Source organism: Mustela putorius, unplaced genomic scaffold, assembly GCF_011764305.1.
Source record: "Mustela putorius furo isolate JIRA1106 unplaced genomic scaffold, ASM1176430v1.1 tig00000083_pilon_pilon_pilon, whole genome shotgun sequence".
Lineage (NCBI taxonomy): Eukaryota > Metazoa > Chordata > Mammalia > Carnivora > Mustelidae > Mustela > Mustela putorius.
This window is the reverse complement of record NW_025421273.1, coordinates 11748717-11771903: the sequence shown is the minus strand read 5'-3', so window position 1 is coordinate 11771903 and position 23187 is coordinate 11748717. Positions and strand designations below refer to the sequence as shown.

Sequence of the window (23187 nt, the reverse complement as noted above, 5' to 3'; positions counted from 1 at the left end):
GTCCCCAGGCCCCCAGCTGAACCGCATCTCGGGGATAGTACAGACACAGCTGGGAGGGAGGAGAAGAAGCAGTGTGTCCCGGCTTTCCCTGCAACAAGAGGGTGGACCAAGCACAAGACCAAAGCTTGGGAGGAAGGACAAAAGAACAAAAGGTACTCATATAACTCAATAACAAAAAAAAAAAAAAAAAAAAAAAAAAAAAAAAAAAAAGCCAAATACCCTGACTAAAAAATGGGCAGAGAACGTGAACATGCTCACCTGTCAGGACAGCTGTCATAACACAGTCAAAAGACAGCAAGCACTGGGGAGAATGCGGAGGAAAGGGGACCCTTGGGCCCTTCGGTGGGGGTGCAAATGGGTGCAGCCATTACAGAAAACAGTATTTTAATTTTTCCTCAAAAAATTAAAAATAGAATTACCCAGTTTAAAAAAAAGAGACAAGAGAGTCCGGGGGGAGGGAGAGAAAATCTGAAGCAGACGCCGCGCTGAGCCACAGAGCCCAACATGGGGCTTGATCTCACCATGCTGAGTTAGTGACCTGAGCTGAAATCAAGAGTCGGGCGCTTCACTGACTGAGCCCCCGCCCCCCGCCCCCCGGCGCCCCTGTCCCATCACACACCTTAAACACATAAGCTGTGAGAAAATGGACAAAACCCACAAAGAGCTGGTTCACAGAAGTCACAGAAATGGGTGTTAATACACGAAAACATGCTCAGCCCCACACCTCACAAATGACAGGCATGTCAGCCCTGCGTCGAGATGCCATGTCGCAGCCACGGGTTCAGGACACATCTCTGACGTCAGTACAGTGTACTGGTCCTGGGGGCCCAGCCCCTCGCACACCACCTGCAGCTGGTGATGCGGCCTCTCTGATGAGACCACGTGGCCCGGACAATGTGGACATGGCCACACAGTAAAATCCCTGTGTTCCCTTATTTCCTGACTTAGCGACATCCCCTCGGGTTCACCTTGAGGGTCTCCCTCCTCTGACCCCAGAAGCTTGCTCGGAGGCCACACTGATGCCGTGTGGAAGGGAAGAAGGAGGGAAGAAGTGTGTGTGGGCAAGGGAACACATTCACTTCGAAGGGATCACAAGAGATTGTCCAGAAATTAAGGGAAATAAGCTGAGGGAGTAGGTGGAAATGGGTGCTGAAGAAGGGACGTTTCTCTGAGTCTATTGTTCATACCATTTTGACTTCGTATTTGCAAAAAAGGAAACTAAAAAGCAAAGAGAAGCAAACCCTGACATCTAACAGAAACAGACACAGACAAGTTCATCAAAAAGACGTTCAGGTGACGGCAGGTCAGACACATGTCTGAGGATGGGGGGCTGAGTCAGGCCACGGAGCCCACGCCACTCAGAAGCCATCTGTAAGGAATAGGCTATCGGGGAAACACAGGTGGGGGCCCCCACCGAGGCGGCCTGTCCAAGCAGGAGAATGACCCCAGACCCTCAGACCCTCCTATGAGAGAGGACCCCAGATGCCAAAGTGCCACGTGTTGGCTTTCCAGAAGTTTCCGCCAGAACTTCAGGTCTTCCTTCAGTGTGGATGTGAGGGCCAAGTGACTCTGCTGGTGGGGGTGGAGGTGTCTGGGCCAGTAGAGCTGGCCTGACAGTGTACTCAGAGAGCCTGGTGGTGTCTCGGTGGAAGGGACAAACCACACATATGATGGGGCTTGGGAAAAAATGACCCAGGGTGGGCCTGCAGGTGCAACCCCAGGAGCGGCCAGGACCCCAGCTCTGGACAGCCCACCAGCTTCTGGGAGTCAGACAGGCCCGCCAGCCGGCCCCAGGTCCCCCGTGGCCCCCGCAAGGCTGAGTCACCTCCTCCTTCTTCTGGTTGGCCTTCTGCTTGTTCTCCTGCATGACGTGCTGCCGGGCCAGGATGGCCTCCTCGCGGCTCAGCTTCCCCAGCAGCCGCCGGCACTCGCCCACAGTCAGCTCCTCTTCCCGGTCCTTCGCCTGCATCTTCTTCTGCCACTCGAGGAACTCAGAGAAGTCCCCAGCCCCGTCCACAAGCTGATCCACCCTGGGGAAAGAGGGAAAGAGGTGGGGCTTGGGTCCCCCCCGCCAGGTCAGGACGTGGGCTGGCTACCACCAGGATACCACGGGCACCCCTGGGGACAGTGGCCCTCACAGGTGCGGGGCACTCTTCACCCAGCACCCACCACATCACCGACCCGCCCGCTGTCCACCTGTCCCTGTCCTGTGCATCCAGACTTCAGCCACTTGTTTGTCTACTCACCGGACCGTTGACCTTCCCCTCATCCACCTGTCCGTCTGTCGGCCACCCCCCGTCCACCCGTCTGTCTGTCAGCCATCCCTCTGTCCACTTGTCTATCCTCTCATCCATCTGGGTGACCCCCCAAACTCCCACCCACAGCCCAACCCATGAGGTAAGCACAGGGGGTCTGCTGTGCTGGTGGTCTGTGGTGGGAGAGGGCATCAGGTTGGGTTCTGAGAAGGAGGTGACTCATGAGAGAGGTTTGGGCTGGGCTAGCTTTCTGCTAAGTCCCCTTCTGTCCCATCCATCTCCCTCACTGAGATGGATTCTCTTCCTTGGATACAGCTGTGACCCCAACACCAGCTGGCTTGCGGACCCCACCAAAGCACCACTGCTGCTGGGCCCCATTTTCTCCCAGAAGAGCCCTGCCCTGCCCCCTCCTCTGCAGGGGGGTGAGGAGGGGCCGCCCCCACCTCTGCAGCTCTTTCTCCACCTGCTGCTGGTACAGAGACCCTTCTCGGAGGATGGCAGCTGTGTTCAGCTTGACCGGGACCTCACTGGGCTGCAGGAGAGAGGACGGTGAGGGGAGACTTGGGGCAGCAAGCACCCCCTGGCCCTCTACACTTGCCCTTGCCTCCGAGCCCCTGGGCACAAAACAGGCCAGGAGGTGGGTGTCCAGGGACTGGGGAACAGTGCCCGTGCCCACCTGGACCAATCAGGAGCACCCCTCACCTTGTAGAAGGTCAGCTTTGAGGTCTTCATGATTTGGGGCATGAGCTGGAGCTGCAGCTTCTTCTTAGAGGCCTGGAGAAGTCAGCACCTGGTATTTGTGCCTGCCATGGGCCCTTAAATGCACCATGGGCAGGTGATGGGCCAAGCACTCCGGGAGGGCCAGCACTCTCCTCTCTGTCCCAAGTCCAGCTGCCCACCATGTGTTCCCAGCCCGCCCAGGCATGTGTCCCCCAGGGCAGCCCCTCTGTCCTCCAGTGCCCTCTCCAGCCTCTCTAGGGTATTGGACCTCCCAGATGAGGACAGGGAAAGAGTGGGCCTGTCAGGCCTGGGGGCAGCGGTTCCCAGTCAGGGGAGCTTGGCCCCCAGGCCTCGGGACCCATCCCCCCAGCTGCTCCCCGGGGTTGGCTTCCACGACCTTTCCTGGCAGCCCTCCAAGTTTGCTCTCCACCTGCTGTAGCTGCTCTCTGGCCTCCCAGGACGGGCTCCACAGCCCCAGTGTGCAGAGCCATGGGTCAAAGGGCACCCCCTGGGAATATAGCTATCACCCCCACTCTCCTGCCTGCCCCAGGTGCTTATGGGGACCACAGCACCTCTGTGTGGCTCAGCGGGCATGGGGGTCGGGGTGCACGGTGAGGAGGGCAGGGAGGGCCCAGCTCCTAGCAGCCACCAAGAACAAGTCTTCCTTGTCCTGCTCCCTTTACTTTTCCCTTATTGACAGACATACCGGGAGTTTTGTTATTCTTATAGAAGTAGTAAGTACTCAGAATGGAAATCTGGGGACACCCAGAGAGTGCTGAGGACATGCTCCCACTGAGGTCTGGAGGGGTGTCTGCACCTGCACCCTCAGGCTGCCCTCTGGGATGGGGGAGGAGTGGGAGCAGCACTGTCCCAGCGTCCCAGCCAGGAGTAGGGCAGAGCCCCCGGGAGCACCGTCCCATTCCCAGCCTTGGGGAGCACTTTCCCAGCCATGTAGGGAGCACTTTCCCAGCCATGTGGGGAGCCTGCCCCTCTGTGAACTGCTGGAAGGGCTAAAGGAGGGGTTCACGGTGCTCCTCACTGATAGGGCATGGGGAGCAATGTTCTCGTGCCACCGTGAAGACTGACCCAGAGTGTGCAGGGCTGAGGGTTACCTGCATCGGAGGCTTCCCCTGGGACCGGGGCACCGCACACCGCATCTCTTCAATGTTCGCCTGCAGCAGCAGCTCCTGCAAACAGCCCCATGTGGCTCTGGCCCCAGTGGCCACACCAGTCAGAAGGGACGAGGGCACTCTCCCTCCACCTTCCCCTCCCCAACCCTCTGTACAGACCACCCCCCAGAGGGCTCTAGGAAGGCAGGTCTCAGGGCAGGCTCCTTGCCTCTGCCTTCCAGCGATTAAACCTCTTGGCCATCTCCAACAGCTGCTGCTCCTTGGGCGGCTGGTAGGTGCTCCTGGGGACCTGGTGGGATGGTGGGAGCGGAGCCAGAGGTCAGCGGCTAGTCTTGAGGGGAGCATAGAGGTGCCAGGCCACGACCAGCTGGCTACAGGTGCAGGAGGGGCAGGGCTAGAAGGGAAGCTGCTGAGCTCTGATTGGGATTCCCTGGGTGCTGGTGAGGGGAAGGAGGGAATGGAAGGACGTCAGGCCTGCAGCAAGAAGGAAGGTGGCCGAGCCTAGAGCCCAGGCCCAGGAGACAATGGAGGAGCAGGCAGGTGACTGGGTGGCCAGGGGACAAGGGAGGAGGCCGGGAGGGGCAGTTGAGGCCAGGAGAGTGTCACAGAGCCCAGGAAAGTGAGTGTCCTGGAGCCCAGGGAAGGGAAGGGAAAGGACCTGAGAAATCTCCATTGGGTCTGGTCACAGGGAATCTCACCAGCCTGCAGGGGGCAATGTCCGTGGGGGGTGGGGCAGGGACAGCCCAGAAAGCCCTGAGCTCCAGACCCTCACTCCTGGCCCTCTGCCCTGTGTGTCTAACGATCATCCAACTACTGGAGGGACCTGACCCAGGTGAGGGGTTTACAGAAAGCTTCTCTGCGCAGACAAGCTGCAGTGACCTAAGGGTGGTGGAAGTGGGCTGGGATTCTGGGGCCCCCCAGCACTACCCCCTTATCCTCCACACAGTCCTCAACTCTGTGAGGAAGCCAGATTTGTTCCAGGAAGCTGAGTCACCACAGGTGCTTGGGGCAGGGACCACAGCACCCTGATCAGGGGATCGGCTCAAGGGGAGGCATGCCACTTGAGCAGGTCATGGAGTTCTTGGCCCTACATGTCCTCTCATGGCCTGGATGGTTCACTACAATGATGGACGTTTGCCCAAAGATAAAGGGGACCCACAGAAGCACAGCTAGAAAGCCGATCCAACCAGAGGCAGCCAGTTCTCTACAGTCTAACCCAGATAGAGCTTTTTCCTGGTATTCTCAATACAAAGCATCCTGACTGGCAGGAGTGTCACCAAGATAGGGAGAGGGAGAAGAGAGAGAGGGGATGAGGTCTAGGCAGAGGGGACAGATGTGCAAAGGTGCTGGGGTGGGGACAGGCCCATCTGACTGGGGTCACACAGATAGATGTTATTGCCGGCCTGTGGCCTGGAGAGCACAGAAGAGAATCTGGGGATTCATGCGGCACTGTGTGTGATGTAATGGGGAGGGAGAGGTATCCTGCAACAGGCTGCAAGTCCCCAGTCCAGAGGAGCCTGAGCCCCATGGTCCCCCAGTCTCATTTCACGTCCCTGACCAGACCTCAGTATGTGGAGCCCAGGAATCTACTGGGCAGGCTCTGGATTGGCAGGAGGGGTCATCAAACACTCTTAATTTGGACCAGAGTGCCCTCAGCCCTGGGGAGAAACAGCCGGCCCCTGGCTCACAGCCTGTGCCCACAGCAAACGCCTGCACTTACTGGTTTTGATTTGGCCACAACAGGAACTGGCTCGGGGACCGGAATGGCGCGGGGCCTGGGGACAGTCAGGTTGAACTCCTTGGGCTCTGTGACCCTGGCCTTGGTCTTTGAAAGAGGGAGCTGATTGGCCATCACTTCCTCCAGCTGGTGGATCAGCTCCTGGACCTCTGGCTGCCATCTTGAAGGCAAAGTTGGGAGCAGCCACTTATGGCCACTTGCAAAGCAGGTCAATGAGGGCGTGGTCCTTGGGATCCAAAGGATGCCCCCAAGCGCCCGGAGTCTACCTCGGGGTGGGGTGATAATGGCTCCAACGCTGGCACTGTACCAGCTCCTCCCAGAGTCACACAGCAGGTGGGGAAGCAGGGTCCGCAGCCCTGTGTTCCCAAGCCATGCTGGTGAGTGAGTGAATGGGGAGCTGGGGGGACGGGGCAAGAGTGATCCTCACTGCGGGGGCCCAGCGATCTGAAGGGAGCAGCAGTGGGGATGTGGAGCTAATCTGGGCCAGCACATGGCCCAGGGGACAGAGGCCAGGGCAAGCTGGAGAGTGCTGGAAAGTTCTTGGAGCTGTGCTGTTGGTGACAGCTGGAGAAGGGTTCCAGGGGTGGGGCGGGGGTGTCCCGGAGCAAGATTTGGGCAGGGCATTGCCCACACCACCAGCCTGGCCTGTGGGGCTCCCATGAGGGCAGGCATCATGCCTTGGATAGCTCCTCCCCCAGCTTGAGGACCATGGCCCCAGAGGAAGGAAGGGCCTGTCTGAGGGCCAACAGGGAGTGGGGTCTCCCCAGGTCTAGGAACGGTAGGGCTGCATGGGGCTGGGGGCAGGGGGCAGGGTACCCTGGAAGCAGGCTGACTCAGAAGTAGCTCTCAGGCCCTGCAGCCCGAGCACCTGCTGGCAGCCCTGTGGATGGACCGTGAATCCAGCCCGGCTGGGACTGAGGACTCTGAGGCCTTTCTTCTGGGGCAGGGTAGCTCCAGGGACACCCCACGGCCCCAGGGCCAGTTTCCTTCCCACAGGACTTCTGCCTCCTCTGGACTATACCTAAGGTGGTCTGCTTGTCAGAAACAGTCTTTCTGGCCCCAAGAAGACAAGGTGGACACCCCCCCAGGCCCTATCAGAAGGGAAGCAATGGGGGGCAGCTTTACCCTGCCCCCACATGCTGGTCCTTCTGAGGGTCCTGGCCTGCACCTATGAAACCAGCATCTGCCCAAGCCTGTCAGGGTACGTGGGGACAAGCAGTGAGGGTGGCTTTGTGGGGTGGGCTGCAGGGAGGCCCCCAGTGTGGCCCACCTCATCAGGGGGTCGATCCAGTTCTCTTTCACATGGGCGGTCTCATAGATGAGGCTCCATTCATCCTTGATCCATGAGCACAGGTTTAAGGGGTTGAAGAAGAACCCAAGGAACTAAGGGAGAAACAGGAACCACTGGGGGTGGTCCTGGGCTCCAACCCCCCCCATCCTGGACGCCAACCCCCCCATATCCCCTCCCACAGAAAGCCAGCATCCAGAGGGTGGGTGCAGCTAACATACCATGAGAGGAGACCTAGGCAGGAAGCCCCTTAGGACAGACCCTCTCTCCCCATAACAGAGATGGATGTCTAACCTCTGCCCTCCTCCACTCTGGGGAGCTGCCCCTCACCGTACGGGCTTCTGCACACGGTATCTGGGCATTTGGGGCAGCCCACCCCAATCTTGTAGCATGCCCTGGCCAAGCAGGGCCCACCCCCGCTGGTGGGGACCCTGTGCTTGAGCCAGCTGCCCAAGACCTGCACGGCCCACCCCCTACTTTTTTTTTTTTTTTTTGCTTAAAGATTTTATTTATTTATTTGACAGAGATAGAGAGAGAGATCACAAGTAAGGAGAGAGGCAGACAGAGAGAGGGGGGGAAGAAGGCTCCCCGCTGAGCAGAGAGCTCCATGAGTGGCTTGATTCCAGGACCCTGAGATCATGACCTGAGCTGAAGGCAGAGGCTTTAACCCACTGAGCCACCCAAGCGCCCCACACCCCCCACTTCTGGAGAGTTCTTGGTGGGGACAGACGGACAGTGGTCTGCCTCCCCCACCCCCACCCCGTTGGCTCCAGAATTCAAGAACGGAGTTGCCCTGTTTTCTGCAGTCTGCTTCTGCTCACCCAGGGCAGTGATGGTGGTGGGCCCCAGGAGCGAGCTGCCCTCAAGGGATTGAGGATGTGTGCCCTGGGATGGCTCGGACCCCACTGCAGCAGGAATTTCCAGCGGCTGGGGGCTCCTAACGGCTGCTTTCCAGCCACGGCCCTCAAGTGTAACAGTTCTGGTTCTAGAAGGCACAGCACAGTTTAGCTTCTCAGGGGAGGCTGGCCATCTCGGGGAGCTGGAGGCTTTTGTAGAGCTAGCTGGCTGTCGCTTGGGGAGGCCATGGCCCCAGGAGGAGCTGTCTGCCCTGCTGAGATGAAGCTCGGGCCCTAGCCCTCAGTGAAGGGATTGCCACACCCTGCTGGGGGGCTTCTCTGTCGGGGGTCCTCCAAGCTGAAGCCACACTCCAGCTTGGAGGGCCTTGTCTAGTCAGGGGACCACTCCAGACCACTCAAGCCAGGCTCCTCAAAACAGCTGAAAGGGGAGGCCACATGCTGCAGTCCCCAAGGAGAGCTTCATGTGGACAAGGAAATAGGACGTCTCTGTCTGGTCACTGCTCACTGTACTGTAAGCAGTGGGCCTTAGGGACAGGTCACTTACTGGGGGCAGGCCAGGCAGCATAAGAGTCGTGTGTCGGCATTGGCCTTTGGCTCAGGTTGTGATCTCGGGGTCCCAGGATCAAGTACTGCCTGCTTCTCCCTCTGCCTGCTTGTCCCCCTGCTTGTGCGCGCGTGCGCGCGCGCTCTCTCTCTCAAGTCAAATAAACAAAATCTTAAAAGAACAAGGCGGAGACACAGGTGGGTGGAGAGGTCGCACCTTGTGCATTTTGTCCACGGGCTGGGCCTTCACAATGTCACAGAAGAGCTGAAAGCCAAGCTCCTGCAGCTGGAACATGGCCAGGTAGCAGATCACTAAGGAGACAGGGCTGGTGAGCATGGGGCCGACCCTGGGGGGTCCTCCCCCCGCCCCCCTAGCACTGGATCTTGGGGGAGTCAGCCAGAGGCCAGGGCCTGACAGGTGCACACAGACCCCAGGCCCCACCACTGTCAGGGCGGCCGCTCCACCTGGCAGCCCGGGAAAATGACAGGATGACAGGATTGCAAAAATGAGGTCATGTCATACTGGTGAGCGTCCCGCGGTGTCCGCCCCACTTCCACACACATTAACTCCTCTGATGAGTTCTCAGAAATGCCTGAAGGCCCCCGGGTAGAAGTAAAATCATTTTGGATTTTTGTTTGTTAATTCTGAGAGACCAAGTAGCCTCGAACCAACAGGAACTTGAACTCCCTAGGCCAGGTGAGGGCCGTCCGAGGGACTGTTGGTTACACAAACGGGGAGGTCGGCCAGTGATGCACAGTGGATTCGAGCGGAGTGTCGTGGGTGTGGGCGGGGCCTAGGAGCCAACTCCAGACCTGACCTCTGGCCACCAAGCTCAGCCCCCCAGCACCCCTCAGCCCCCATGCCCTGTCCCCCGGGACAGGAGCCCTGTGCTCTTCAGTAGGCCTGGAGTCTGTGTCCGTGTCTGTCAGGTGGACCCTGGCCTGTGCACTCACAGGCATCCCTGAGGACCCAGTGAGTTGAGGGCCCATGGGAGATGCCAGAAAGCAGGAGTGCCTTGGAAACAGCAGGAACCTGAGGAGGGTCCGTGCACTCCAACTTCCCCAGGTCATCACTGCTGCTGCAAGTCTGGGGCCCTTGTCACAAGGGCTGTAGGCCTGGCCCGCAGGGACACCTACCCTGGAAGAGGCTATAGTCGGCCCGTGGGCACAACCAGCCGGCCCGCACGTAGAAGGCGTCCACCACCACGGCCATCAGCTTCCGGTACTCGAGGCACCCAGACAGCAGCTCCAAAATGAATGCCTGCTTCTGGGGGCTCAGAGTCTAGGAGAGAAATAGCGGGAGGGGGCCATGGGCCAGGGCCAGGAGCCCCTCCATGCAGGGGAAGAGCTCAGCCAGGGTACCGCCCCCATAGCTGCCGGCAGAGCCTCCCACCGAGCGGGTCCGCCCACCTCAGGATGGGGGCAAAGACAGAAATAAACATGGAAATGATGCATTAAAACGAATGCCCCAAAAGGACAAATGTGTGATTTCACGAATGGGAGGTCCCTGGAGAAGTCAGACTCCCAAGACAGAAAAGCAGGATGCTGGGGGCTGGGGGCGGGGATGGGCAGCTGGGGCTTCATGGGGATGGTTTCTGTTGGGGACAGGTGGGGATGGCTGCGGAAGGTGAAGATACTTAATGCCGATGAACCTTGTGTTTAACATGGTTAAGACGGTGAACAGTCTGCCTCACATGTGTCTCACCACAGTAAGAAAGATGAAGAAGCTCTTGTAAAGGTTAAAAAAGTAACCCCCAGAGAAATAAGAGAATGGTAAGGCAGCCTCTGGGGAACTCGTTGGGTATGCAGACCAGGCGGGAATCACCAGTAATGGGGGCAGAGGGGACGGAATGTACCTGGTAGGGGGTCACGCTGGGGAGACTGCAACATTTGGTAACCTGTGTTTGCATGCGCTTATTCAAAAAAGGAATTGAGCTTTAGAAAATAAGAAGAATGAAAAAGGATGTCCAGGACTGCCCGCATGGCCGCAGAGGCCTGGCATGGGGGAGGGGAGCAGGTGCTGAGGAGCCTTTCCTGCAAGCAGTCTGGGAACACGTTTCGGGCACCTTATACCCACCCCCCAACTGTGCCCTTCAGCCCAGCAATCACACTTCTGGGAATGGAAGGGAACCATCCAAAATGCAAGAGATGCCCACACACAAGAAAAGTTCAGGGCATTTGAGAAGAAAACTTTTCAAGCGTTTCCCCCCCATCATCTGCTTTGTTCTTCTCAATTTGGAACGTTGGTGCTTTCTGCCTGTGTCTGGCTGGTTTCTGTCACCCGGCTCTCCCGTGCCCTAACTGAGCCTGCCGGGATGTCGGCCTCGCACGGTTTACATGGAAAGACAAAATGTTTTCCGTCGGTGCTGGAACATATGTTTAGCTTTTCCATTTTAGAAGAAAGAAAAATAATCCTGTATCATCCTTGTACGTATGTCCCAAGCTTTTCCACTTTGGAAGAAAAAAAAATCCAGTATCGTCCTGTGCTGTGAAGTTTAGACTAATTCATACATGTTGTATTAAACCTGCTATGTAGGGTGCCTGGGTGGCTGAGTGGGTTAAAGCCTCTGCCTTTGGTTCAGGTCATGGTCCCAGGGTCCTGGGATCGAGCCCCACATTGGGCTCTCTGCTCAGCAGGGAGCCTGCTTCTCCCTCTCTCTGCCTCCCTCTACCTACTCTTTAAAAACAAAAAACAAAAAACCTGCCATGTCAATTGTAATGTGAAGATTTTGTGAGCACTACGCTGCTTGGGACGCCTAAAGGTATCTGGCCGTATATGAAAGAAGTGCAGGGCAAGGGGAAAGGGTAGGAGCCTACATGTCAGTGGCGGGAGTCGCTGTCTCCCGTGGGGCAGGGATGGCAAGGCTGCCATGCCCTGATGCCCCGCAGATGAGAATGCGGCCCCAAGACTGGTCCTGCAGGATGAAGTAAAAGTTCAGACCAGCCCCTGACAGGTACAAAGCACATCAAAACAAAGCCACCTGCAGGGTACCTGGGTGGCTCAGTAGGTTAAAGCCTCTGCCTTCAGTTCAGGTCATGATCTCAGGGTCCTGGGATCCAGCTCTGCATTGGACTCTCTGCTCAGCAGAGAGCCTGCTTCTCTCTCTCTCTCTGCCTGCCTCTCTGCCTACTCGTGATCTCTATCTGATAAATAAATAAAATTAAATAAAAAACAAGAAAGTTTTTTTGGGGGGGCAATCTATTAAATACATTTTGGTATCTCGTTGTTTTAGTTTGAATTTTTTTCTTGTCAGTGAAATTTTCCTCTGTTTACCGGACATTTATTTGTACTTCTGTGAATTACCAATTTACATTCTTGGCTAACTTTTTATTGAGACAATATTTTTCTTAATCATTTTTATGAGCTATTTTATTTTACTTTATTTTTAAAGATTTTTATTTATTTATTTGACAGACAAAGATCACAAGTAGGCAGAGAGGCAGGCAGAGAGGAGGAAGCAGGCTCCCCGCTGAGCAGAAAGCTTGATGCGGGGCTCTATCCCAGGACTCTGGGACCATGACCTGAGCTGAAGGCAGAGGCTTTAACCCACTGAACCACCCAGGCGCCCCGCTATTTTATTTTTTAAAGGATTTTATTTGGGGGGGGAACGAGCAGGGGGAGGGGTAGAGGGAGAAGCAGGCTCTTTGTTGAGCAGGGAACCTGATGCAGGACTCGATCCCAGGACCTGAGCCGAAGGCAGATGCTTAACGACTGAGCCACCCAGGCGTCCCATGAGCTCTTTATATAGTGAGGCAAAAAAATGTGCGCACTATTACGATAGTTATTTTTCTGAGTTTGTAATTTCTCCTTTAACTTTATATAAAGTATTTTTTGGCACACAGAGCACACAGAGGTTTCTCTTTTTTTGCGGGGGGGGGGGTCAAATCTATCTTTTCCTTCATGGTTTCTTCCTGTTTTCATACTAAGAAAACAGAAATGAGACAGCCTGAGGACTCCTGGACAAGCCACAGGACGTTGGAGAGTCTGTGTCCCCCACGGGTGTGCGTGGGACATCTGGTTGTTGTTTTGGCAGACGGTGTCATTCCCACTGGTACCAGGGGGGCTGGAAGCCCAGGGACAGTGTTCTTCAGGGGGCTCTGCGCCCAGGTTTGTTCCTGCCCTTACAGGAGGGACAGCACGGCAAGGGAGACGACGTGTCTCTTCCTGCCCCACTGGAGGTGACGCAGCCCAGGCCCCTCCAGACTGGAGCTCTAAGCTTGAGCACCACTGTACTAAATCCCTGGCCCCTCTCAGTGCCTGGAAAGGCCCCTGGCAGCAATGTTCTCACACTCATAGTTCCTGCCGGCAGCCTGGCTCACGGGCTCCGTTGCAGGCTCCTTGTCTCAGGGCCCATCGCTCCCGCCCAGTTTCTTCACTGTTTGCATGCAGCCCGTGGGGCCCCTCACCCAGCCAGCCCTCCCTGGACTCCAGAAAGCTCTGTCTGCTCCTTGTCCTCCCCTCACTTATCTGTCTGTGGCCACGTAGGAGGCTGGTCTCCTGGGCTTTGCCCAAACCTACCCCTTCCCAGGCTTTCCAACCAAACACTCTCAGCTGTTCAGAAGAAACCCCTGATAGATCCTTCTGCTCCCACCCCAGGGCCTCAGGGGCGGCTAAAGGAGCCAAGCTGTTTTTTGGCTTCTCCTCTTGCTTGTCCTCTATTTCCAACCTGGCCATCAAGCAATTCTTTTAAAATGGAAGTGACATCATGTCTGTCCCTCTTTAAACCTTCCAGAAGGAGTCCTTATTGTAGCCAGTGAGGCTTCTTCTGAGTCCGTACCCAACCCTGGCCCCACTCCAGCCATACTGGCCTCCCTCTGCTTCTCCGGCATGTAGGATGTCCTCTCAGGGCCTCTGCACCTGTTCCCTCTGCCTGCAATGCTCCTCCTTGCGCACTTGCTCCTTCATTCCCAGCAGGAGTGCTCAGGTACTACATGACCTGGGAGGTGTTCTGGACCCCACCACAGTCAGACGTCAGCCAGCAACCTTGCCCCTGCACATACTGGCAGTTGATCGCCCGTCCCTGCGAGAATGTCACCCTGTGCTCACAAGAGCAGGAACACAACGTCCTGTCTCTATGCACTATGGTAGGGACCCAGAGACCTTGCTGAGCACAGACTGGGTGCAGAGCGGGGTCTCCATCCAGCCAGGCTTCTGCGTCAGTTTCCCTGCACAATCCCCTGACCCCTGGGCTGTGCCCACACTGGGTGTTCATTGTCTGAGAAAGCCCGAGGAAGCTCGGGGCGGCCCCGCTGGCAGGCAGGAGAGCAGTGAGTCAGCGGGGCTGGAGCGAGGCTGATGATTCTGCAGGATGCCTGCCTCTGAGGCTCAGACAACAGTGACTCTGCTTCTCATTCATTGCATCTGCATTTAGGAAGCAGGAGTCTGTATTTTTAATAAGGTCAGAGCCTTGAGCCTGTGGCTGGAAGCCCTCATGACATCATGCCCCAGGCAAGGAGGTCAGGCAGGGCTGCACAGGGCCCAGGGGTCCTGGAAGATGCAGAGCCAAGCAGTAAATGACACCCTGGTCCAGGGGTTAGGCTGGGTCCAGGGCCAGGTCCTTGCCTCCAGGGAACCCAGCTGGTCACAGAGGGGAGACCGAGGCCTGGTGGGGTGACATGGGTCAGAGGCCGCTGAGGCTCCTTCTGGCCAGGCTGGCAGAGGGTTGCTGGGGCTGGGTTGGCTGGGCTGACCAGGCTTTTCCTGAAAGGAGGTAGGGCCAGGCTGAGTTGCAGAGAGGGCCCCAGTACCAGAGCTTACCCTTAACCCCAAGCTAGCCTTGGTCACAGAACCTAGAGGGTGGTGGCCATCCAGGAGACACAGTGTTGTGATACCATTTTAGGCCTCGGTCCAGTTCAGGACTCCCAAGTACACAGCTCCCGGGTGGCCCCCAGGGAGGTTAGCCAGCCCTTGGATAAGAGTTTCATGGAAAGTCCTGGGAGAGGACCAGGCCTGCGGGGCAGAAGACCCAGAGGCCTGCAAGCCTGCCCATGTTCCACCATCACCAGCTGCCTCCTGCAGGAGTTCCCAGACCGGCTTGCCTGCTGGTACCGCAGAGATAGGGCAGGGCAAGACCAGGGTCCAGGGCAGGAAAGGGGCCTGGGTGCGGATTTCAGCATGTGGCAAAATACCTAGGAGCCCTGGTCATCAGTGATGCCAAGAATGAAGCCAGGGAGAAGAGCAGAGAGAGAATGTTGGGGCTGCCAGATGTCGGCACAACCCTTTCTCCCCTTCTGCTGTCCAATAGAAGAATGCTATCTCATCGTGGATGGTGTGCTCAGCCCGAATTTTTTCCAGCCCCCTGCTGATGGAACCATGTAAAAAAGGGCTTTAATCAATGAGATTTAATGGCAGATTGCCTGGTGTAGCCTCCAAGAAGGCTCTTAGAAAGTTAGGCAGATTCACCTGGCACCTGCCTTGTGCTGTTTGCCTCTCTCCTCTTCTTACCTGGAATATGGATGCAATGTTGGAGGCAGGGCAGCTGTTTTGTGACCGCAAGATAGAGGTACATTCTAAGGAGCGCCAAGCAGAGAGGAAGGAGAATGCATTCCTAATGGTACCAGGGCCGCTGAACCCACCCTAGACTGCCTGTCTGCAGACTGCTTCCTACGTGAGCAAAAATACCTCTAATTTCTTCAAGTCATTGCTTTCTGGGATTGTCTCATAGTCAAACACTGTTTCCCAAAAGATACATGTTCAAGTAGATAGTTCAGTCGCAGAAACACATACTGTTTCAAAACTAAAATAAGAGAAATGTTGATTAGAACTACCCCAAACGCCCTTTCGCACCTATTTGGCAACGATGAAACCAGCTGCCAGCGCAGTGTGTAAGCCAGACTGGAGGGGAACAGACACTCCCTGACTGCCGAGGACACGGTCAGCTGGCTGTGTCTAGAGAGCTCACCAGGGCCCTCTCTCTCTCATGGAGAAGCTGCCTCTTCTGGGACATGACCCCAGCTGCAGAGGCCCAGGCACACCCATCAGCTCCGTGGTGCTTCTCACCCTCAAATACCAGAAAGGACCTCCAAGCCCATCAGGTAGAGATGGCTGCGTGATGGTCACAGCCAGTAGGAGGATGTTCTTGCATCCACAGACACGGAACAAGCTCCCAGGGAAGCTTCAGGGCCAATGGCCAAGTGCAGGACTGTGCGACCAGGGGCTACCAATGGCTAAAACTGTCTGAAAATTTTATACAAAAGTGATATTGCTTTTATATGTAAAAGATACCATGTAGATGTAATTTTTGACACCCATAGAGTCTCTGTGAGAGAGTCCTTCACGTCTCTGGAAGGAACTACAGGATACTGGTCTCTGCTTATCTCCCAGGAGGGCTGGTGGGGGAGGGAGAATCCTCCCTCACCAATGGACACAATTTTGGATCTTTTGGATTTTGGATATTTGATGTCAATAAACGAGGCACTGAAACTCAAACAAAAATGATTTCCTGAGCCCAGGCCTCCTGTGAAGCTACTGACCAGAAGAATGAGAACGGCATTCTGGGATGTGGCCTCTGGCACCTGCTGCCTCCCGGGCAAGGCCATGGCTGGTGATTTCAGGCCCCTGGCCCCTGCTTTCCCCCCTACCTTCCTGCACGAGCCCCCTCCCCTTCCCCTAACTACCCTCCCCAGCACCTCTCTCCCTGGCTGGGGGGCCTGGGCTGGGTGCTCTGCTGGGCCTCTCCCTGCCCTGCCTTACCCCTGAACTGTTGGACTGAACAACTGTCCAGTGCCTCTATTGCCAGCCCTGTGCTGACCATTCCCTTCTCCTACTTAGGACTCACCTGCCTGCCAGTCCTTGCCTACGGCTGCCATGATGGCCCCGGGGTCTAAGCTTCTATGCACTCAGGCCCCACTGGGCCACCGCGCCCACATAGCGCCTGCCACAGGTCAGGATTCCACTGTCCCTGGCTCATGCAGACCCCTCTGCCCGGCAGATCCCCATTCTCCACAAGCCCTCAGGTGCTTACTCTCAAAGGCAGACCCTTGTTGGAGGCTGCTGAGACCTCATGGGCTCTGCAGAGAGCCCATGCTGTCTGCTCTACCCAGGATGCCCCCACCTGTCCAGCCTGGTGGCCCAGCCGTCATGCCAGCTGGCCATGTGGGGTTCTGGGGGTGCGCAGGAGGGGACGGAATAGCCCAAGGCAGGACCTAAAGAGTACTGCCCCCCAGCATCCATCCCCCTTCAGGAAACTCTCAAGTCTACCCACCATCATGGTGCTCTAATGATGCCTGTTCCCAAGTGACATTAACTGTGGGGGGGTCAGAGCTGGGAGCATGGGGTGGGGCAGAGGGTGGAGGGAGGAGCTCCTCCTCATTCCCGTCCCACCCTGAGGGCCTGTCCAGGGAGCACAGGAGAACCAGGCTTTCTGGCCAGCGCAGGACGCCGGTTGGCAGCATGCCTGGTTGCTGGCACCATCACCCTCGTGCCCACCTGTCCCTGCCTCCCTTCTCCAGCTCCAGCTGGTTCCTCCATATCGCTCTCAGGCTACTCTGGAGACTGGCACCTGGAGAGGCTCAGCCCCATGTCTCAGCACCACATGTCTGAAGTGGTGACGGATCCCTGTGTGATCTATAGATCGATCTGCAGAGAGGAAGTCAGCGCACCTTCCCCCAGCCCACAAGTCCTTGGACCTTTCCCCACTTTTCCAGCCAGACTCCATCTGACCACCTCAGGTGCGCTCCTCCCCACCTGGTCCCCAGCATTCTGGCAGCCACCTGGAGTGTGCCAACCTGGCCCCTCTGTCCTTGGCATCCCTCAGCAGGCTCCCTGTCTGTGCAAATGTCCTGGGGCTGCTTAACAAATTGCCACCCACTTTGCAGCTGAAAACAATAGGAATGACAGAATTCCAAAAGTGAGATGTTGGGAGGTCGGCCCCTTCTTGGGGACCAGAGGGAGAGTCCATGCCGTGTTTCTCCCCTGCTTTGGGTAGTTTCAACCGTCCCAGTATCCATAGCTCATAGATGTATCACTAAACTCTGCCTCTGAGGTTACATGGACTTCTTCCTTGTGTCTCTGCATCTGTGCCCTGATTTCCCTCTTCTTACAACGATGCTAGTCACTGGATTTGGGGCTCATCCTGAATCAAGGATGATCTTATCTCGAGATTCTTAATGATATCTGTAAAGACGGTGTTTCTCAGTGAGGTCACATTCACAGGTAACCAGTGGTTAGGACTGCAACTTATCTTTTTTGAACCTTCTCTGGACTGCTGCCCTTCTCTGGACTGCCCTTCTCTGGACTGCTGGCCCATTTACATGCCAGGTCATTCTCTGTCAGGTGGCAGTCTTGAGCATTTGTCCAACAAAAGCAGCAGATCATACCAATTTTCTGACAACTGGAGACAAGAGTGTGTTGTCCCAGCTGCCTGGACTCGAGGTGGACATTTGAAAGGATCTGGGGGCCCAGCTGCCTCTCTGCCCGGTGTGAGCATCGGTGCCCATTGCAGAGATCCCGGGCGGCTCTCCGGGGCGCGGACGCCGTGCTGATCTCCCTCCCCACAGAAACGCACACAGAGCAGGGTGGGCGGAATCATGCGGGGCTTGCCCATAATAATCTGTTGGTTGTGGGGAAAAATGACCCACACTATTTGTTGTAACAAACGCAACTTTCTGTAACAGTTGTTATTTAGAAATAAAGACAGTAACTCCACTGTTTGTGCTGAGCAGTGGGGGAAAATTTTGGAGGGGCACAGGCAGAGGAGCCTTCTCAGAAGTGGAAGGTGAGACCCTCAAGGGAGGTCTTCCTTTTAGGACAAGAAGACTAACAGCAGTCATGGCTGCTGGGAAAGACCTGTGGCAGACAGAGAAGCTCAGCTGTGCCCTGGAGTAGCCCAAGGGGCCAGGCGGCAAGCAGGCACTGGGGAGGCCAGTTCCTCCTGGGGCTGGAGCATTGTGGCCTGACCACCTCCCCACCAAACCTAGGCTCTGAGGGCAAGAGCTCGAAAGAAGGGTGCAGGGGCCTGGGGGGAGGAGTGTTCCCCGAGACCTGCCTGGTCTTCCCCTGAGTGACACTGGGAGCAGGCCCTGGGTCAGCAGAGTCCCAAGCTTTCTCCTGTGGGAGAGGCTCTGGTTGCTGGAACCCCTCCAGCCTTTTTGTGTGCCTACCACCCAGGGCTCAGGACCCTTCAGCTGCCAGTAACCACCTACCCCATCCTGTCTCTGGGTTTTCAGGCTGCCATACCACAGGCAGCCCATAAAGGAGGAGAATCCCCTACCACACCCCAAGGGAAAGGGAGTCCGTCTCTGGCCTGGGGCCTGGCAAACGCTGCAGCTGAGCAGGTGGGGGGTAGTGGAGGTGGGGCCTGGTCACAGCTGTTCCCCAGGGGGTGGGTGCTAAATAGCTCCCAAGGGCCCTGGTAAAGCAATCAGAGGCAAGCTTGCAGTAGAAGTTTGTGGCGTTCACACCACAGCCCAGCCTACCTTCAAGCCGCTGCAGGTGCAGTTGTTCTCAATGCTGGATGATGATGGTGGGTGGCGGGCGGTGGGCTATCCCACAGATTTTCCAATGGGACCCATGTTCCCAAAGTCCCGAAGGTCCCCCCGCAATGCACACTCCTGCTCCCTGGGCTCCGCCCTCGACACATGGCCGGTGGACACAAGGGCAGAGACCTCCATCCCAGCAAGGCCTCCGAGGGCTGCTGAGGGGTTGGGAGGGGCCAGAGCCACACCACTCCCATCCTGGGATCCTGCTGTACATGCTGGAAATGGGGGTGGGCTGCAGTTGGGGCAGAAAAGGACAGGGACCATCCTGGGGCACAGAGACAGGGCTGAGTTGCCAAGGGGAAGGTCCCTTGTTTCTTCCAGGTGTAGATCACAAGAGGAAGGAGCGGTGGAGTGTGGGGTGGGCTCCTTCGGGCCTCACTGCTCTGTGGGAGGCCAGTTAGCCCACTCACTGTCCGTGCAGAGCTGCCCCAGGAAGGACGCCACTCTCCGGAGTGGTGGCCCATTTAACGTGACTCTTCCCTATTTTTGGTTTGGGATGGTACCGCACAGGTATGTCCTGGGTTGCGGAGGCCTTATTTCTTTTCACAACACTGGGGTGACATTCTGATCAACAAGAGTGCCTCTTGAGGTCACACATGGTGACCTGTCCCTGAAGGGTCATCGTTGTGACCTACAGTGACACCACGCACACCTAGGAGCTGTGCTCAAGGTCTCTCCACAGGTCAGAAGGGAAGTAGCTGTGAGGAAGGAATTTGATGTTGTTTTGCTAGAAGGTAACTAGCTACATGACAGGTGTCATGGGCAAGCCTCGCAGCAAGCCCCGAGCTGCCCTCTGGCCCTACCTGTAGGGCTGTGGATGTCGCCTCCAAGAACTGCTCAGGACTGTCCTTCTCAGGCTGAAATTTGTTCAATTGCTCAATGACAGTTTCAATGCATTTTCCATAGTAGGCCATCTTCCCAGGGCAGGACCCTAAAAGCAAACCACTCCAGGTCACATGCTCCACAGCCTCAGCAGGTGGCAAAGGCAGCCACAGACCCCTTAGCCACAGATAGCCTGGGGCCTCTGGGGAGCCTGGGGCCTCTCACAGTGAGGGAGTGTGTTAGAGGGAAGGAGGAACCCCAGCTGGGTAATCTCGGCCCACTTCCAGGACTGCATCCCTGCAGGCCTCTGCTACTTGCAGGGCCCAGGCTGGCCTTGGGGAGCCCTCACCCACAGCCCCTAGACGCTCCCAGGCACCCAATGTGGCCCCAAGGCCTGCAACTGTGCAAAGGTAGGGATGACCCCTGGGAGTGGGGGAAGCTCTGAGCAGCTCTCAGCCCAGGTGGGGTTCAGTGACTGTCTAGGCAGCAGGCCTTGCCCAGAGGGGTGGGTAACCTAATCCCCAAAGGCTGGAGCAAAAAGAGTCCTCTGGTCACCAGAGCCAACACCCCCATTTTAAAGACGAAGGACCCAAAACCTAGAGAGAATGCACAATTGGTAAGTAGTCAGACCTGGTATGGGCACTGAACATTCCAGAAACATACTATCTCCAGGAAACCGGTTTGCCCAGAGACCCTCTCTGGGAGACATTGGAGAAGCTGTCTGGGGTGGGGCTGGGCCCCCAGGAACCAGTTCTAACAGGTAACCTCCAAATTGTCCTTGGAGAGGGGTGGACAGGCCCAGCAGGTGCTCCCTCCCCACCTGCCGCCCCCCTGCTGGTCTTCCCAGGCACCTGCTGTTGGCAGAGCCAGGCTGCCAGTGCCCTGGGGACCACTGAGGCACCTCTGTTTCACCCCCAACAACTTGGGATGGCTCTAGATAGCAGCCCCCAGCTGAGGCCCCCTAGGGGAGACAGGTCAGAAAAGCAAACTGTCACTAGGGTCCCCAGGGAGATGGGCTATCTCAGCCGATGTGGCCGCTGGCTGAGTCCCCCAGCGCTTTAAGGAGAGTGAGGACCAAATACCAGAGGTCGCCTCAGAGAACCTCTGACACGAAACACTGAAGCAAGCCAGCGAGAGGAGGAGCAGAGTTCAAGCCCAGATTCAAGCACACCTCCTCCCAAAGACTAGCCATATGGGATCTGAGGAACGAGGAACCCCGGCGGAAAACGGAGTTCTTGCAAATGAAAATATGGCAGCAGAACTAAAGATGTGAATACAAGGGGCAGAAGGTAAAGTTGAGAAAATCTCCCTGAGAGCAAAAAAATAATGAAGTCCAGGGGCCCTGGAGGGCTCAGTTGGTTAAGACTCTGCCTTTGGGGGCGCCTGGGTGGCTCAGTGGGTTAAGCCACTGCCTTCGGCTGGGGTCATGGTCTCAGGGTCCTGGGATCGAGCCCCGCGTCGGGCTCTCTGCTCCACAGGGAGCCTGCTTCCCCCTCTCTTTCTCTGCCTGCTGCTCTGCCTACTTGTGATCTCTCTCTGTGTGTCAAATAAATAAATTAAAAAAAAAAAAAAAGATGCTGCCTTTGGTTTTGGTCGTGATCCTGGAGTCCTGGGATTGGGCCCTATGTTGGGCTCTCTGCTCTGCAGGGAGTCTGCTTTTCCCTCTGTCTATCTCCACACTTGTGCGTTCTCTCGCTCTAATGAATAAACAAAATCTTTTTTTAAAAAAAGATTTTATTTATTTATTTGACAGACAGAGATCACAAGTTGGCAGAGAAGCAGGCGGTGGGTGGGGGGGGAGAAGCAGGCCCCCTGCTGAGCAGAGAGCCTGATGTGGAGCTCGATCCCAGGACCCTAAGATCATGACCTGAGCCGAAGGCAGAGGCTTAACCCACTGAATCACCCAGGTGCCCCTGAATAAACAAAATCTTAAAAAAAAAAAAAAAAAAGATGAAGATGCAGAAAGTAGGAGAAAAGCACACAGGAAAGCAGAGAACCTCTCCAAAAAGTCCACGTGCCAATTAACAGGCACTCCAGAAAGAGAAGAGGGGAATCAGGAGAGAAGATGTTACAGAAAGGAAGGATGGGTGGGTTTCCTGGTAGACGGGGCTCCCAAGTGCCTTTTGTCACCGAGGGAGAGAGCAGGTGGCCTCAGAAGGGACAGGAGTTTGGAGTGGCCTCAGATTACCCAGCATTGAATCCATCTCTGACCTGGACAGAAGGATGGCATGTGCAGACAGGCAAGGCCCCACACCCTTCCCTGTCGGTTCACACAAGGGACCAGAAAGCAAGAGAATTTCTAGGTGATAGCAGGTGGCAGGCCAAGGACATCAGAACCCAGTACAAGGGGCTCTAGCAGGAGCCCTGCACCTGGCACCGTTCTGAGTGGGTTTTACCAAGCGCTCAGGGAAAGAGGCTTCGACACTGCCCTGGTCAAGGTCAGGACCAGTCTGCATCCTCTCCCATCTGCTGGCTGCATCCCTAGGCCCCTGTACCACCCAGCCCTGCAGGCCTGACCTGGGGCTGTCCCCTCAGGGGCTGCTCCTGGGGCCAGCCCTACTTAGCAGGGACTGAAGCCAGCAGGACCCTCTCTTGTATGTGACTAGGAAAGTCCTTTCGAAACAGGGAAATGCACTGAGACCAGCCAATGGTCCTACAGAAACCAGGGCAAACTGCTGAAGGTAACGGCCAAGACCTGTGGGGGACTCTGGTGTGACACAGCCCTATTTCTACAACTGGTCTTGCCCCAAAGTGCGCATGAGTGATCAGTACCAAGGGAGTGAGCTCTGGGCACGACCTGAAGGAATCTCTGAGCCAAAGGTGGCACTGAGGGACGTGTAGCCAGTTCCTTTTCTTGGTGTGGGGCCTGGACTCTAGGGAGGGGGTCTGCCCAGATCCCGGCTCTGAGGGACCCCTTCCTGGGGTCTGGCTTGCAGTGACAGGCCTCAGGGGCCATGAAGGAAACACAGACTCTGGTGAAGTCCTGGAAGAGATTTATTTCCACCATTTGCAATCTTTGCCCTAGCAAGATTGGGTTTTTCTCCGCCTGATGCAGCTGATGGACCCAGGAACACCTTATTTTATTAGGTAGGTTCTGTGCCCAGTGTGGGGGAAAGGCAGGAGGACCCAAGGCCCCTGGTAGATCAGACAGGGGCGGTGCTACCCTCTGAGGGGAGGGAGGTTTGGGGAGGAGTGGTCTCAGGTCAGGAGAGTCTCCTGCCACTAACAGCCATCATGAACAAATCCCTCCAAGTTCTCAGCTCCTGGGGGACCCTTCCTAATCTAGGATCCCAGATCCTGAGCCCTTTTCCTGCTTCTGCTTTACCCCAGCTCTGTCCACCAGGCTTCTCACTGG

General features: G+C 56.5%; 1 protein-coding gene across 7 annotated transcripts in view; it reads right to left on the bottom strand.

Annotated features, from left to right (window-relative positions):
* Positions 1-23187, bottom strand: part of CFAP99 (cilia and flagella associated protein 99) — a 35731-nt gene that overhangs the window by 8107 nt on the left and 4437 nt on the right. For 3 of the 7 annotated variants that reach the window (XR_006605200.1, XR_006605201.1, XM_045074828.1), the window contains exons 2-11: positions 19814-19941; positions 9669-9813; positions 8749-8843; positions 7114-7226; positions 5826-6039; positions 4314-4394; positions 4088-4162; positions 2958-3029; positions 2699-2787; positions 1826-2030 (exon numbers count right to left, since the gene is read on the bottom strand). Coding sequence is in view for 5 of the 7 variants with exons in the window: in XM_045074828.1 (XP_044930763.1) it covers positions 1826-2030; positions 2699-2787; positions 2958-3029; positions 4088-4162; positions 4314-4394; positions 5826-6039; positions 7114-7226; positions 8749-8843; positions 9669-9813; positions 19814-19924 (1200 nt within the window). In the remaining 2 variants the exon portion in view is untranslated. The remainder of the gene's footprint in view (positions 1-1825; positions 2031-2698; positions 2788-2957; positions 3030-4087; positions 4163-4313; positions 4395-5825; positions 6040-7113; positions 7227-8748; positions 8844-9668; positions 9814-19813; positions 19942-23187) is intronic. The other 4 variants (XM_004772268.3, XM_045074848.1, XM_045074852.1 and 1 more) reach the window with 4 other exon arrangements.